This window comes from Rhipicephalus sanguineus, chromosome 3 (assembly GCF_013339695.2).
Source record: "Rhipicephalus sanguineus isolate Rsan-2018 chromosome 3, BIME_Rsan_1.4, whole genome shotgun sequence".
In the NCBI taxonomy this organism is placed as follows: Eukaryota; Metazoa; Arthropoda; class Arachnida; order Ixodida; family Ixodidae; genus Rhipicephalus; species Rhipicephalus sanguineus.
Genome location: NC_051178.1, coordinates 122,253,369 through 122,268,938, shown reverse-complemented (window position 1 = coordinate 122,268,938; position 15,570 = coordinate 122,253,369). Strand labels below are relative to the sequence as shown.

General features: G+C 46.4%; 1 protein-coding gene across 1 annotated transcript in view; it reads left to right on the top strand.

Annotated features, from left to right (window-relative positions):
- The window catches only part of LOC119385795 (ras GTPase-activating protein 3-like), a 45,985-nt gene that overhangs the window by 23,101 nt on the left and 7,314 nt on the right, over positions 1–15,570 (top strand). Inside the window, 9 exon segments of the mRNA XM_037653178.2 lie at positions 337–567; positions 3,114–3,191; positions 3,650–3,733; positions 4,021–4,094; positions 6,710–6,816; positions 7,307–7,389; positions 9,165–9,325; positions 10,365–10,516; positions 10,846–11,038. Coding sequence (XP_037509106.1) covers positions 337–567; positions 3,114–3,191; positions 3,650–3,733; positions 4,021–4,094; positions 6,710–6,816; positions 7,307–7,389; positions 9,165–9,325; positions 10,365–10,516; positions 10,846–11,038 — 1,163 coding nt within the window.

The following is a 15,570-nucleotide window of genomic DNA, read 5'->3' as shown; positions in this document are numbered from 1 at the left end:
CCTGAAAAGCACATGAAATATTTTGTCTTTTAAGAGCTACACGTTATTCTAGAAAAACAATTGCACACTTGAAATCGGTCCACAAATATACATAAACTCGGCAAGTTCAATCAAAATCAAGAAATTTAAAAAAAAAAAAATCATCAAGAGCCTTAAAATGCTTATGTTTTAGTTCTTACGTTACCTTCAAGAGAATTAGAGTAATAAACTGAAATTCTTCAATCATATTTTCCATGGCTAAGCGATAATTACCCATACCATGTGTAGACGGCTGGTTAGTGAACTCACAGCCAAACTTGGGCACACTTAAGTCTTGCTGTTCTTTACTGCACATAGGCACACCTCCGAGGCTATGTGGGGGCTGCACTGTCGGCTATTGTGGGCTCGTGGGTGGCCTGTCCGTGGGAACTGTGCGACCTGTTCTCTATGCTACGAAGCCTGGCAGCCGACCGCTTTCCCGGCCGCAAGGAGCTGCAGTACTCGGTGATTTCTGTCTTCCTCTTCCTGCGCTTCTTCGCGGCAGCCATTCTCAGCCCCAAGCTCTTCGAGCTCTCCTCCCGGCCCATTGTGAGTATCATCGACCGCTCATACGGGCTTGGCAACGTGTAATTTTTCAAACCCAATCGTATATGGAATCGATTAATAGTGAATTCACTTTCAAATAATTTTTTAATACTAATGGGAGTTGATAGTGGAGTTTCATAACCACACACAAATATTCCTGGAAAATGCCCACTGAATAGCGGATTGTGTAGAAAATACTTTCTTGCTTCTAAAGCAACGTGAAATATAAAGTTTGCACGGTTTTATTACAGTAAAACCCCGTTAATTCGGACTTCACGGGACCAGAGAGAATGTCCGAATTAACCGAGGGTTCGAATTATCGCGAGTACGATCAAAATACTAGAAAAATGTTTCCGCCACCACCAGACTTTTATTTCTTAAAGAAGTCGGTGATCGCGGTTTGCTTCGCGGAGGCAACGTGCAAGGAAATCACAATTTTGCTAAGTTCCTGAAGGTCCGCGCACACTGTGCCGCAAAGCGGCGGTCTAGCTGACGCAGCCAGGTCATCCAAGCCTTTCTATTAAAGCGGTAGTCGACAGGCAGCTGCTTAATGTTCTTCAAACATCTTGGCTTCGCAGCCTTTCCTATCACCAGCAGCGGCAACTACTCTGTGCCGGTCATGCTCGTAGCCAGAAGAACCGTCACCCGCTCTTTTCTCCGTTTCCCGCCGACGCACGGGTCCCCCTTAAACACGATCGTCTTGTCAGGCGCTGTCTCGTCAGTGTTGAAAATGTTGCACGGCTCGTACGTAGAAAGGAGTGCGGAAAGTCCGGAACGCCAGGCCTGCTCAACGCTTCACCGCGCACGTTGCGGAACACCAGGGGTACTATCGCGGAACGATGCCTTATGCCATATTCTATGCTATTCTTATCATCCACCACTCATGGCTGGCTGATCGCGTTGATACAGTGGCTAGTACGGTCCGATATTCTAGGGACCGTAAATGTAGCGTTGATAACGCGGACGGACCGTCGCCATGTTGCCTGTTGCTGATGACAGTAGCGATGCACTGCCTTTCATTGTGTATGTGCCTCCGAGATGCAAAGCTCGTTTTAAATCTCGGAGGCCATAATCCGATCTCGTTACCTCGTTTTAAATCTCGGAGGCCATGATCCGATCTCGAAATTGTTCAGATGCGCCGTCGATTTCGGCTGCGAATCCGAATTATATCCGAACCGCGGCCGTGCCGGTATCCGCTGCTGCTTCCCCGTCTCGACCCGACCTCGGTCGGGAGTTCGAATTAACCGAAGCGCGGTCGAATCTGTCCGAATTAATGAGAGTTCTCAGCCATAGAACAATGCACATTTTGGCCGGGACCAGACGCCGCGTCCGAATTAACCGAAATTCCGAATTAACGGGGGTCGAATTAACGAGATTTTACTGTACTACGTTACTAGATGCGCATACAGTGTTGTATTTTAAAGGAGTCCTGACACAAAAATTTTCGCCCCGCGTTTTTTTGCTGCGATGTGTTGCTGGGGGCCTGTTAGTCATAACACGGCACATCGTTTGCTGCAGCGCGCGACAGATAATTAATTACAAGCTCCTCATTACCGACACAGCCCCAGTTTTGGTTTGACAGAGCTCCAAAAACGACAAGCCGCTGGGTGCAGCTATCACCACCTGGCGACTGAAACGCTCGGTCACGTGAGCACACAGAACAGTGACGCATTTCCGCGCGGTCTGTCGTCGTCGGGTTCATCGTCGTCGACGATTTTCTTGCGGCGGGGATGGAAGGAATTTTTGACATGGCGAATCACTTCAGGTTTGACCCGCTGGCGAGGAGCAATTTCTCGGGAAGCGCTCAAAACAGAAATGGCGGCTACGACGTCATCATAACTTGTACCGGCTGCAACGGTTACATAGGGGAAGTAGGGGGGTCACCTCGGGTCACCTCCGAGGGTGTCCATGCACCAGGTGCGGCCTATAATGCTGGATCGCGCTCGCGAACTTCAAAAATCATATAAAATACCTTCCAAGCTTTATTCGCTGTCGATATTTTGCAGATGGTACACGCACGTACACGGGAATCGATCCAGCGGGCTATATCGGCCGCGAAATTTTGTGTCAGTACCCCTTTAAAGTACAGTAGACTCTCATTAAACGGGACCTGAAGGGACCAGGAAAACATGTTCCGTTTAACGGGAGTTCTGTTTTCTGAGCGAGGAGTAGGGCTGCAGAATTCAAGTGCGAAAGCAATTTCATGATTTGGCATGGAATGACCCCTCTATTAATAAACCTATGATGGCGAAATTAACGACGTTAAGAGTTCTCAGAGCACAATTTATCGATTTAAACCGATTCATTTGTAGCATAGGTAGTCATGCATCAGAAGTCTTAAAATGCAGTCCTGTGAGCCTGTTAGCACTTATACTTTAGTGGCCATTCTGGTGCATTGCAGGAGGAATTTAAAAGTGATTGAATAAAGCGTTTATCCTCAGCGTGCATTTTTAATTTTTTTTCCTTGAGTCCGGAATGAAAGCTACATGCAGTATGCATACCTGTTTGTGGCTGACCCACTCCCCCGTTTTTTTTTGTTTCTTTTCTAGGACGAGCAGTCTCACAGGACACTAACACTGGTGTCCAAGTCCATACAAACCCTTGGGAACCTCGTCAGCTCCACATCAGTAAGTCTTGCATGCTTACCCTATAAGTGTTTGAAGGTTTGAAAGGTCCCTTGCCAAGTCCCCATTGCAAATTCCGGTTGCACACTGCAAGTTGTAAGGTGCTGTCTTACTGTAAGAATTTTCAAGCCAGTTGATTATGTTGGGCATGTCAGAGGAAACTGAATCGCCTTGTTAGCATGCCGCTGTGAGAGGAGAGCTGCTTTTAGCAGAGGTCGGCTGCTGACATCCTATCCATCCTATCCACTACACAGCAAACAGTGTAGAAGCAGTTGCAGAACTTATTAGCGTTCACAGAGGCTTTTGTTTGGTGAGATTGCATCAGACCAGAGCTGACTGGACTGGAAAGCTGAGGTTGGAGGGGACCAGTCCTAATGAGTTCATTCTTTTGATCTTGTGCGAATTGCTTAGGACAGTATGGGCATGAATTTGATTGCTACCTTGATTGTTGTGTGTTGCAGGCACAGCCTTTTTATAAAGAAGACTACATGAAAGAGTTTTATGAAAACTTTATCACTGAAGAGCACAAGGAAGCTGTGAGACAGGTGGGTGTGATTGCAGTTGTGTGCGTGTCTAGTTGATAGGGTGTTTTATTTGTTGCTGTCATGGCTTGCACTGTTGGAGCCTGTCGCGTGCTCTGTTTGTGCTTTGTCAAGTAGTTTTTGGTTAATATATGCGTTAGACAGATAAGTAAAATGAGTAATGATCAACGGCAAATCTGTGATGTGAATGTTCCTGCTTTTGTGAATGTAAAATGTGTAAATTCTTGCTATTTGAATTTTCATTGAACTTAATAGCCAAGTAACTTTCTTTCTCTTTCTTTCTTTTGTAGTACCTTGAGCTTATTTCCTTGAAGAATGTCCCAATGAGAAACCTTGACACGCCATCCATAGTCCTGAAGGAAGGGTAAGCATGCACTTGTCAATACTCTGACCTAGCCGAATAAAAGGTGACATTTGTCGAAATGACACGGCACACAGTCTTCATTACGGTGCAAAGCAAGTTTGACTCGCACGTTTCGATATTGAGTGAATGTTGGCCGATGCCAGAATGCAAGGCCTAGTGTGTTTTTGCTGATGTTGTCCCAGAACACCAGGGGTGTCTGAGTACACACACTGATGTTGCCCATACAAATGTCGGGCTTTGAAGTTGAGTGGGATGACATCTGTAGGCTGGTCCCACGAAGTGTGCTGTCGGTCCACTCATTCTGATGTCCTGAATTCACATGAGCGAGCAACTTCCTCCTGTGCGTTCTCAAGTATATGTGCCACCTCATTTTAACTGTGCCACTGTATAAATGGCTTTGTCATCATGCATATCATACAAGGAGGTCAGACATCAGGATACACGATGGTTGGTATAGGGTGCGTTCAAGCAACGCGACACGGAAGTTGGTTGTACCCGCAACTTCTGGCCTGATCATATCACACTCAAAAAAGCCACAAAAACTTGGAAATACACATTTTTGTGGCTGCTTCGAGTCACAACGTACCAACTCGCCCAACGAGCAACTCTTTCGATCATATCAGCCTGACCCGACAGACCTGTCGACAGTTGCAGAACCGTGGCATGGGACTTCAATTCTTCATCCAATGTGGACCACGCTATGCCACTATCACAAGTGCGCCGAGAAGCAAAAATAAAAGAGGAAAAAAATAAAGCAGTGCTCATCACGTTGACATAAAATCGCTCCCTCACCACCAGCAGTTGGGATGGGAGGAAGTATGCAGCACTTGCGAACACTGGCCGAGACAAAGGGAGAGTGTGTCTCGTTTGGCAGCGAAGCTGGAGTCGTGGTAATGGACAGTTCATTTTCTTCTGACTAGTCCAATAATGAGCCAATTTGAAAAATTCTTTTGATAGAATGCGCACACCAAGCACCCTTGCAACTTGCAATGATTAAGCAAAACCTGCAGCCAGGCTCCTGGAGGGGCCCTTTAAAGGGCCAGTAAACAGGCTCCGACTTTTTTTTTTAACACCCCCCAAACAAGCTCGCCAATTCGTACAGTAGACAGCAGCAATCACATTTTCCGAATATTACAGCGCTGTGCGCCGCGCAGACCCTCCATTTCGAAAAACAATTCCCACGCTTCCTTCCTTCGCCGGACCAATCCCCCTCGTACACGCAGTGACGAGAACTTGCCCATGGGCAACTTGAGTTACCACTGAGCTCATCGATTGGTCTAAACCAGGTCTGAACAAGTTAACGTCAGTTCCTGTTCCCACCCACCGCTACGAAACTGTGCCTTGTATCTTGGCCCTGCAGTGATGCGGTTTCGGTCATGCAGTTGTCGGGTTGTTGCGCATATATTCCTCGTACTGCTACACTCTACCACTGCATAGCAGCTGCATGCACTTCGCCCTCGATGTGAGCAACACGTGGGAACAGGGAGGAAGCGTTGTCGGCTGCAAATTGAGCGGATAGAGGGGGAATCTCCGGTAGCTGCGATGGCTTGCGCTTGCTTGGTTTTCCCATTGCTCGCGCGCCAAGTGGGGTTCTTTTCTCTCGCGTCCCTTCGTCGTCTTGGAAAACAAGCACGCCTTCCTGCTGCATTATGAACTGTTACAAAGGTTTAAAATTACCAAAGAGCCGAAAACTGCCCGTCAAGTTACGGAGCACGTGCGAAAATGTAAACAAACAACCAGGAGCCGCAGCAAGCGAAAGTGCATTGCGAGTGATCGAGCTCGCCGATGACGTCAATTGGTGACGTCGTGTCACGCTGCCGAAGTGGGTGGAGTCACGACGACGGGCTACGCCTTCCCCTCCCTGTGGCAGAGAAGGGTGCCAAGGCGCGAAAATTTGAAACCAGCTGAAACGGATGTTCTAACCCCTGTAACTTCCTTATTGTAGCACGTATTCGCAAAATTCTTGCGGGAGCATGTTCACATAGCAAAAGTGCGCATATTTCTCTTCATTACAATTTATGAACCTCGGGGTTGTTTACTGTTCCTTTAAAACTGGCCATGCAGCTAATGTATTGGTTCATCCTATCTTGCACAGCAGGTGCACAAAAGAAGAGGTCATGGCAGAGCTTCAGATCAACAACAAAAAAAAAAGCTGCAACTAAATGGTGGCAAAGTTGCATTCTTAAATTTGTTTGCTCGCACGGTCTTGCAGGCCACTATAAGCAAGTAGGTTTGATTTGCACTAGACAGGTGGCGCTTTGTCACAAAAACACGTAGTCTTTGTAACCTGCATTGTTGGCACTCATTTTGCCGATGACTATTTAGTAGTAGCATAGAGACCAATTCTAGACGCTGATAAATAATTGATACCATAGAATGCTGTAGGATGCTAGGTGCTGATGTCTGTTTAGCACTATTTAATTTAAACTTCTTCTAGAATGTTCTCGGGATACTGTTAAAAAAATGTGAATCCTCATAGACAAGAGTGAGGAAGAGTGGGTTCATTATGTAAGTAAATAATAACCTTGTAAATAATAAATATCCTGTGATTTCTTGACTGATTAGCCAGCATACGTGTATGGTGCTCTGCTTATCTGTTTCCCTGTCTTGTGCAGAACTATGACCAAGCGGGCACAAGGGCGCAACAAGCTCGGCCTCAAAAACTTCAAGCGCCGCTACTTCTGCCTCACCACTAAGGAGCTGTACTACTCAAAGACGAAAGGTGGGCCACAGTACATTGCAATTCAGCTGCTGACTATTGAGTGTTAGTTGCAGTTCACTGCATACATAAAAAAAAAGTTGAGCTTAAATCCCGCTACAGCAAGGAAGGCTAAACGCGAGATATTCAGGGAAGAAAACCTTGATTTCCTCCTTCACGTGCGCTTGTGTCAGCAACGGAAAGAGCCGCCCCCACTCGGCACGGCTACTGTCGGTGGGGCTGTGCCTTGCTAGTTCACTAAGCAGAACGAGGTATTAGTGTGCAACGAGTAATACGACTTAAAATGCATGCATTTGGGTCGGAACTGGAGGCAGTTCCAAGTGAAACGATTTCGTTATAACGAGGGTCTACTGTAGTTGGTATCTATAAGCAGCTAGCACGTATGAAAACTGAGTCGTCCAAAAAATTTGTTGTTGAGTACCTCTTCTTTTTGTAGCACCATGTAGGTTCATTCTGATGCTTTTTTTTTTGTTTGTTTCCCTCACTCTTACAGACTCGAGTCCATTGTGCACCATTCCACTGTATGAAATTTTGGGAGTGGAAAAAGTGCAGGAAGACTCCTTCAAGATGAAGAATGTGAGCATTCCGTTGCTTTCTTTTGTTTGGGCTACCCCAGATGTCATTCAAAGAATTGCAGTGGCTAAAATAAAGACAACCTCCTTTCTGTATCTGCGGACCATCTGGCACATTCTTTAAGCAACCACAGAAAGTGTTATTGATGTAAAACAGAAAAGCTGCAGTTGTTTAAAAAGCCAGCAGTAACGAAATTTCAGACTGCACAAAAAACCTAGCTTCAGATAGCGTAGATATAGGGGAGCCTCCCCGAAAAATTTTGTGATTAAAATACAAGTGTAAGCATCACGGAAAATTAGCAAAAAAGCTGCTGTTTTCATTGAAAGTCATAAAAAAAAAACAAAAAAAGCCACCGTTTCCGCTCGCCAGAAGTCCCACATGACAGTTAATGACAGTATGAACTAGAATGCATGACCAGTCAACATGACCTCCAAGATAAAGGAGCACTGAAACACCTCAAGAGGCGAGGTCACCTGGCTCTACGTCATAGCAACCACCACCATGAGCATGCATACCGTATTTTCTCGCATATAACCCACACGAAAAATTGAAAAAAATCGCCTGAAAAGTGGGGGTGCGGGTTATCTGCGAATAATCCGGAAGCAGAGGTCGGCTTCACGGCAATGCATGGCCTGCCGTGCAGTCCGCATCCCCATTGGCATCGTCTGGTGCAAAGCCAATAAAAGCCAACACAGGCCATAGACAGATCCCCTCCGTAGAGTGTTTATTCACTTTTTGCGTGCTTTGTTTGATTTGGTCAACAGCGTCACAACAGCGATTTGACAGCGTCTGTCTCTGAGTCAGGTGTGGCCCGTTTGCACCGTGGTGAGGCACCATGAGTGGGTCTCGGCGGCAATCTTTCACCGCGAAAGAAAAACTCGAGGTTATAGCTGCTGCGGAAGAAATCGGCAACAGAGCTGCTGCGAGGAGGCACGACGTCGACGAGTCCTGCATTCGCGACTGGCGAAAAAAAAAGGCCTCTCTCGAAAGTGCACACAAGGAGAAGCGAGCATTTCGCGGCCCGAAGACTGGTGCGTACCCGCGAAGACTGGCGCGTACTCCCGAAGACTGGTGCGTACCACCGCACCGACCTCGTGATCATACCCGGTGGCATGACTTCCATGCTACAGCCACTGGACGTGTGCCTCAATAAGCCATTCAAGGCGCACGTGAAGCGGCTGTATGCCGAGTGGATGGCTGACGGTCTTTACACCCTCACACCGACGGGGCACGTGCAGAGGCCAGAAATTGCGCTGCTGTGCCAGTGGATCGTGGATGCGTGGGGGGCGATTCCGGCCGACATGGTGCGCAAGAGCTTCAAAAAGTGTGCCATCAGCAAATGCTTGGATGGCACCGAAGACGATTCTGCTTCGAGAGCGGCGACGAAGCCTCGGCGATGATTGAAGGAACGGGAATTGGCGCCGTCAACGTCGCGGCGATCACTTCGAAATAAAGTTCTTTTGTAAACAAGATTGTGACTGTGCAGTTGTGACTTCCCAAAACAGTTTTTTTTAAGCTAAGCATGCGGGTTATACGTGAGGATTTTTCTTCTTTTTTCGGGGAGTTCAAAGTTAGGGGTGCGGGTTATATGCGAGAAAATACGGTAATCTTAGGTGCCGTTTGAAGGTTCCTAACAAGAAAACTGTACCATTACCAGCCGTGCAACTCTATGGACATTGCTTCTGTGGTATATGTTATACCACTCACTTGTGTAATGAACTTAGCCAAAGTGAAAGTAAGGATGTGTAATGTGGAATCCAATGTTATTGTTATTGCAGGTGTTCCAGGTGATACAGAAGTCTCGAGCATTGTACATCCAGGCCAACAACTGCGTTGAAGAGAAGGAGTGGCGGACAATCCTCACCCGCATCTGCCATTTCAACTTGTGTCGCATCCACACCTACCACCCGGCTGCCTTCCTCAAGGGCCACTGGCTCTGGTCAGTACATTACTGTTCACACTATGCACTGCTCTCGTTGACCTCATCACAAGCTCCATGTGAAACAATGCATGATTGTCTTTGAGCACACTTTTTCCTTGTGCCAAACAGATGAGGCCTTTATTAGTCAAGGACCCAAATTAAGCTCCTTTCACAGAAGTGTGCTGCTCGTGTTTTCTCATCTCTGTGCTCACTGTAATGCTCCTTACATACATTGAACTTCGGCAGTCAAGCAAGCACCATGTTTAGGCATGAAGAGCTGAACATCAGTAGGTGGCATAGATGTTGAGGAAAAACCTTACTGCATACGCGCACTTACGATTTGGTGAGCCGTTGCAGTGCTAGTTTTCTTGTGGAAAACAGTGCAAGACAAACCAAACATCTTCCTTCGTGTTTAACTTGTTTCTAACTATTCACAACTAAAGAAGGAGGAGTTCCAAGTTGCTTACAAGACCATCCTTCTAATGCACTGCCAAGCGGGGCCATAGAAGTTGTCATGCTGTCATACTCGCACATTGTGATAAATTTTCATTGACATAATTTTTACAGGCTGCAAATAATATCAGTATAAAACATAGAACTAATGTTTCAGACAGTGTAGAAAACCAATACAGTAGGCTCTCGTTAAACAGAACCTGAAGGGACCAGGAAAATGTGCTCCATTTAACAGGAGTTCCGTTTGCTTTGAGATGTACAAGGGTGCAGAATTTAAGTAGAAAACCAAGATGCAGTTCTGTTTAAGCAGCAGTACGTTTAAGAGATTTTCATTTGCTGAGAGTCTACTGTATTTATTTTTAAGATCTTGTAATTCCTTATTTAGAAAGGCAGGCTTATCTATTCCTTTTAAAAGATCATGCGGTCAGCATTTTCCCAGTTGTCGTGGAATTGTTCACAGAACAGCCAAGCGCATGATTTATCATGATTTATCAAAAGGTGCTGCTCAGATTGGACAGGAAGTTGACTTAAAATGCTAGTGACCCCTTAGCAATACATTGTCTTTTGCATGCAGACTGAAAGTGGGAAATACTGTCTATTACAGCTGCAAGGAAGAAAGTGAAACAGCACCTGGATGCTCTCCCGTGACCTCGTATAACCTCGCCGACATCAAGGTGACCATCGACACAGACCGGGAGATGCAGCGGGTCCATTCTATCTTCCTCAAACAGATGCACATTATTGAGAGGCTTATAGGTGAGCGTACTGTACTTACTGTACAGTCTCTGTACTTACTGAAAAGATTGACAAGCTTTTGCGGTTTTTTATGTCATCAGCAAGTTGAGGTGCTGAGTCAACTCTTACGTGACAAGGTGTTATCACGGTACGCGCTAACCAGAACGTATAGGATGAGCTACTACAGCTTAAGCGGTCGGCAAATGCATTGGGGCATATGAGACTCAGTCGAGGATTCTTTGCAACTACATTTAAAGCATTAGTATGTTTAAAGCGGCTATGTATTAACAAGGTTTTACACTATTAGTTTCAGATGTTAAGAACAGGCTTGTCCTTTGCATTTCTCGCAGAGACTTGCCAGCAGCAATTGCAAAGCACTGCCATGCCAGGTGTTGAGTTCAGGCTTCCCTCTGGGTTTGTGCTCGAGGACCCAGCCAGCTTGCATACCACGTTGTCTTCCATCAAGACCTTTGTGGAGAACATGGAGGTCAAGCATGAACGACATCGGCACCATCTGTACCGACAGACGCAGTACGGCTCCAAGTAAGTGTCGCTGAATGTACAGTGTTATGTAAATGTGGCAGAGCATTCCATCACGCTTGCATATGAACATCTCGGTGACTTAGGAGCATGCGTACTCATGTCTATTGTTTTTGCAGCAAGCAACCTCATCAAAAGCAGACAGGAATAAAAGTGCAAATGAAATGACCTGCCTCCCTAAAAAAGGTGCAAGAGTGTAAGGTCTGTAAATGCAAGATGAATACTTCAGCTGTTCTCAAAGGGTTCGACCACCGTTTGTGCATAACCACAAGTGCACCCATGTGGCTGATTTAGCTAGCTGCAATGCATGGATGACCGAGGGTTTGCTGAACCATAAACTGCTTTGTTTTTATTCAAACCTCAGTAATAGTAACAATTAACGTCCTCTATGCTTTCCCTGGCCTACCTAATTGTCCGATTTATTTGGTGGTGTCCAACATATAAGTGAGCCCCTCGAAAAAAATTTCCTTTCTTTTGTTTAGTAATACAGTCGCCGACCGATAAATCGGACACCAATAATTCGGACATGCTCGGTAATTCGGACAGTCGCTCGGCACCGCCGATGATCCCATAGAAGTAATGTGTAAAGACGACCGATATTTCGGGCAGCTGCAAGATCTACATTCGATAATCTGGACCCTGTCTGGAGACTGTCGCGCACGCCGAATCGCCAGCCATTATCTACTCCGACGCCCATACCATATAAAGTAGGGCCTCAGAGATCAAAACGAAAGCTAAATTGTGATCTATGAGGCTTTATTTCGATTGCTACGTTATGCTTCAAAGCCACTGGTCAACTGCGGGAAATCGTATTGACATCGCGAACATGTTACATTCCAGTTCCTGTATCCCCGCGCTGCGCTGCTATTGCTATCGCCGCCATTCTGTTGAATGTGTCTGCGGTAAAGCGTTTTGCTAAGGGCAGTGACTACGGTGACGGGGCCCGTCACCGTAGTGTAATACGGTGACGGGCTTTGTCTCGAGCCCTCACTGTTACAGTATAACCTCGTTACAACGGATCTGTTTACAACAGATATTCGGATATTACATACCAATTTGCGGCGTTATGCCGACCTTCGTATTTGTTCCATTGATTGAGCTTCGTTTACAAAGGATTCTGGTACAACGGACATTCGGATATAATTGACTAAAATGTCAGGCCAGCAAGGTGGTCAGGACGCCTTTAGAGCGGACTTTTCTACCACAGACATGACAAATTCAGTAACTTTCGACTTCAAACATCACTTAGCATACTTTCGGGGCGGGAACAGCGCGCCGCGGATATCGACGTACCGATTTGAAAACGAAGACCGCCGATCTCCGGTCTGTCAATGATCAGCTATGCCTAGCTGTAGCGATGAAAAATCGGCACGCAGCGTGCGTTTTCACCGCCTCTCCGAGCGGTCGCTGCGCGGCGAGCTTGGCCGGGGGGTCCGCTGCCGATGCGCAAAATGCCCATCCGTGATTCTGAGGAGCCAGCGGGCGATGAGATTCGTTGCATGCGACGAAGAACGTTGCGGCTTCTTCACTTTCGCATGTCCGCTAGCGCGGTGTTCTTGCCCGCAAAGTTCAGATTTGTCTCGTACATCGGCACCGTGAACGGAGTTAGGCCTTGCCACGACCCACGACATCGAGTAGAAAGCTCGGTTGCGATGTGCGTGGCCGCGGTGCCCGATGTTTCAAAGTACGGCATGCTCGATTGCGAGTACAAAGAGTTGTCCCGCGGTGGTCTTCGTCATAAGCTCCGAAGTGCTGATAAGAAGAACCTCTAACAGCGGGTCCAACGAGTCAGCGCTATTACAGCCGCACATCTGCGATGTTTTACGCACGTCTGCGATGTTCGCTACGAGTCCGGCGCGCTATCGTAATCTGATGATTGAGCTTCCGCTTGCAGTTGCCAAACTAAAGCGTTATAAATTAGCGTCGACCCGTGAACACAGAACGAGTGCGAACGCGTCACTAAGTAGTGCAATTTTCGACAGCCACGACCTCGCTACGCACAAGCAGCAGACGACGATCCCAAGCGAGCATCACGGCAGGAGCAGCCAATCGGAGGCCTTGAATTGAACTTCAAACATGTGCTTTTTGTACGCTTGTGACTGAATGGAGGAGCTAGCTGAAATGGAGAACTTGAGCACGGAGAAATGCTCTTTACGACGAGCCCAAAATGGTGGCGCCCGGTTGCGCCGTTGCCTAGCTATAATTTTGAAAAACGCTTTTTTTTTTGCTATTTCCGCAATTTTCGCCAAGTCGGCAGACGCAAAAAAAAATTTTATAGCACTTCTATGTAGTTTTCAGTGAAGATATTTCGGAATCGGAAAATGGGCTACAGAAACTGGAAATGCGATTTTCCAAAAATCGTTTTTTTTTGGTGCCCCGTTAAAAATACGACCATGTTTGTTACTCGTAATTCTCTCCGGTTATAACAGACCCTTTCAGTGTTTACATAAAAGTCTGTTGTAACAGTACTTGGATTTTACATACTCCCTTGCTGTAAAAAAAATTGTTGCGCCTGCCGAGGTGGCGAAAATTAATGTGGAAATTGCAAAAAAAAAAACTGCGTTTTTCAAAAAGTCATAGCTCCGCAATGGCGCAACCGGGCTCATTGGAAAGAGCATTTCTCCGTATTCATATTCCCCACTTCAGCTAGCTCCTGCATTCGGAAACAAGCGTATAAAAAGCAAATGTTTGACGTTCGTTTCGAGGCTTCCAATTAGCTGCTTCTGCCATGTTACTCCAGCATGTCTCGCCATTGGACCGATGCTCACGCGGCCGGGATAGCGTCATCTGCTGCTTGCGCGTTGCGAGGTCACAGCTGTCGAAAATCGCGCTACTTAGTGATGCGTTCGCATTAGTTCTGTGTTCACAGGTTGACGATCATTTAGAATATATGACGCTTTACTTTGGCGGCTGCAAGCGGAAGCTCAGTCGTCTGATTACGATGTCGCGTCACACTCGTCACGAACATCGCGGACGTGCGTCTCGGGCCAACTGTAATAGCGTTGGCTAGTCAGACCCGCAGTTAGAGGTTCTGCTCATCAGCACTTTGGACCTCGGGACGAAGACAGTCCGGGGACAACTCTTTGTACTCGCAATTGAGCATGACATACTTGGAAACATTGGGCACCACGGCCAAGCACATCACCAAGCTTTCTGCTCGAAGTAGTGGCTAGGCCTAACTATGCTGACGGCGCCCATGTACAAGATGAATCTGAACTTTGCGGGCAAGAACATCGCGCTAGGGGACATGCAAAAGCGAAGAAGCCGCAGTGTGCTCCGTCGCAAGCAACAAATCACATCGCCCACTGGCTCCTCGGAACCACGGATGGGCATTGTACGCTTCGGCAGCGTACCCCCTGGCCAAGCTCACCGTGCAGCGACCGCTCAGAGTAGCGGTGGCAGCAGCTAGCAGTTTCGTGCATCGGTGCCCCAAAACGCAAGACCAAGCATCCTGCGCGATGTTTTTTTGTCGCCTCCCTCGGCTAGGCATAACTGATCATTGACAGACCGGAAACCGGGGGCCTTTGTTCTTAAATCGATACGTCGATATCCGGCGCACTGTTCCTGTCCCGAAAGTATGCCAAGCGATCTTTGAAGTTTGAAGTTATTGAATTTGGAATGTCCGTGGTAGAAAAGTCCACTCTAAAGGGGTCCTGACCACCTTGCTGGCCTCACATTTTAGTCAATTATATCCGAATGTCCGTTGTACCAGAATCCGTTGTAAACAAAGCTCAATCAATGGAACAGATAGGGAAGTTGGCATAACGCCGCAAATTTGTCTGCAGTAGCCAAATGTCTTTTGTAAGCAGATCCGTTGTAATGAGGTTATACTGTATACAGCATAGACAGCTTATACAGCAAGTCACCAGAGTTTGGAATATATTCACTATACATAAACAGTACTGTATTGTAACCATTATCCATCGTTTTTTTTTTTTTTCCACAATGGCTTATTATGAAATTCACGAAAAGTTAAAGGAGGAAGCAGTTTTTAGACAGTGTTTTATTATTTAATCTAGGATGATGAAAACTTCAGGGCTTACGTGTTTTCATGTGCTGATATGAAATATGAACCCGGTTTTCTTGTATTCTATGCCATTAATTTTGAAATTAATCATTTATGACCACATCTCTTGATCACACTTTTATTACTGTATTTATTCGAATCTAAGCCGATGTTTTTTTTTTCGAAAAAACGATGTGCGAAAGTGGGGGGGGTCGGCTTAGATTCGAGTACAATGATTAAGGTTTAGTTCTTTTCCGTCCTTGCGAATTTCGGGGGTCGGCTTAGAATCGGGGCCGGCCTAGATTCGAGTAAATACGGTAAACTATCTGCACAGCTGTTGCTGTATTAAATGTCATTGGATTTCACACATGCCAAGAAGTGCAAGAAGTGTAACATTATGGTTCTAGCTTTCCTAGAACAAAAGTTATGGACCTTTAAAGTTTTCATTTAAATGGCTGAGAAAAAAAAACTATATCCCTCTTCCTAAAGATTTGTAACTTTTGGCACCCTTTAGCACTCACAAAAAACC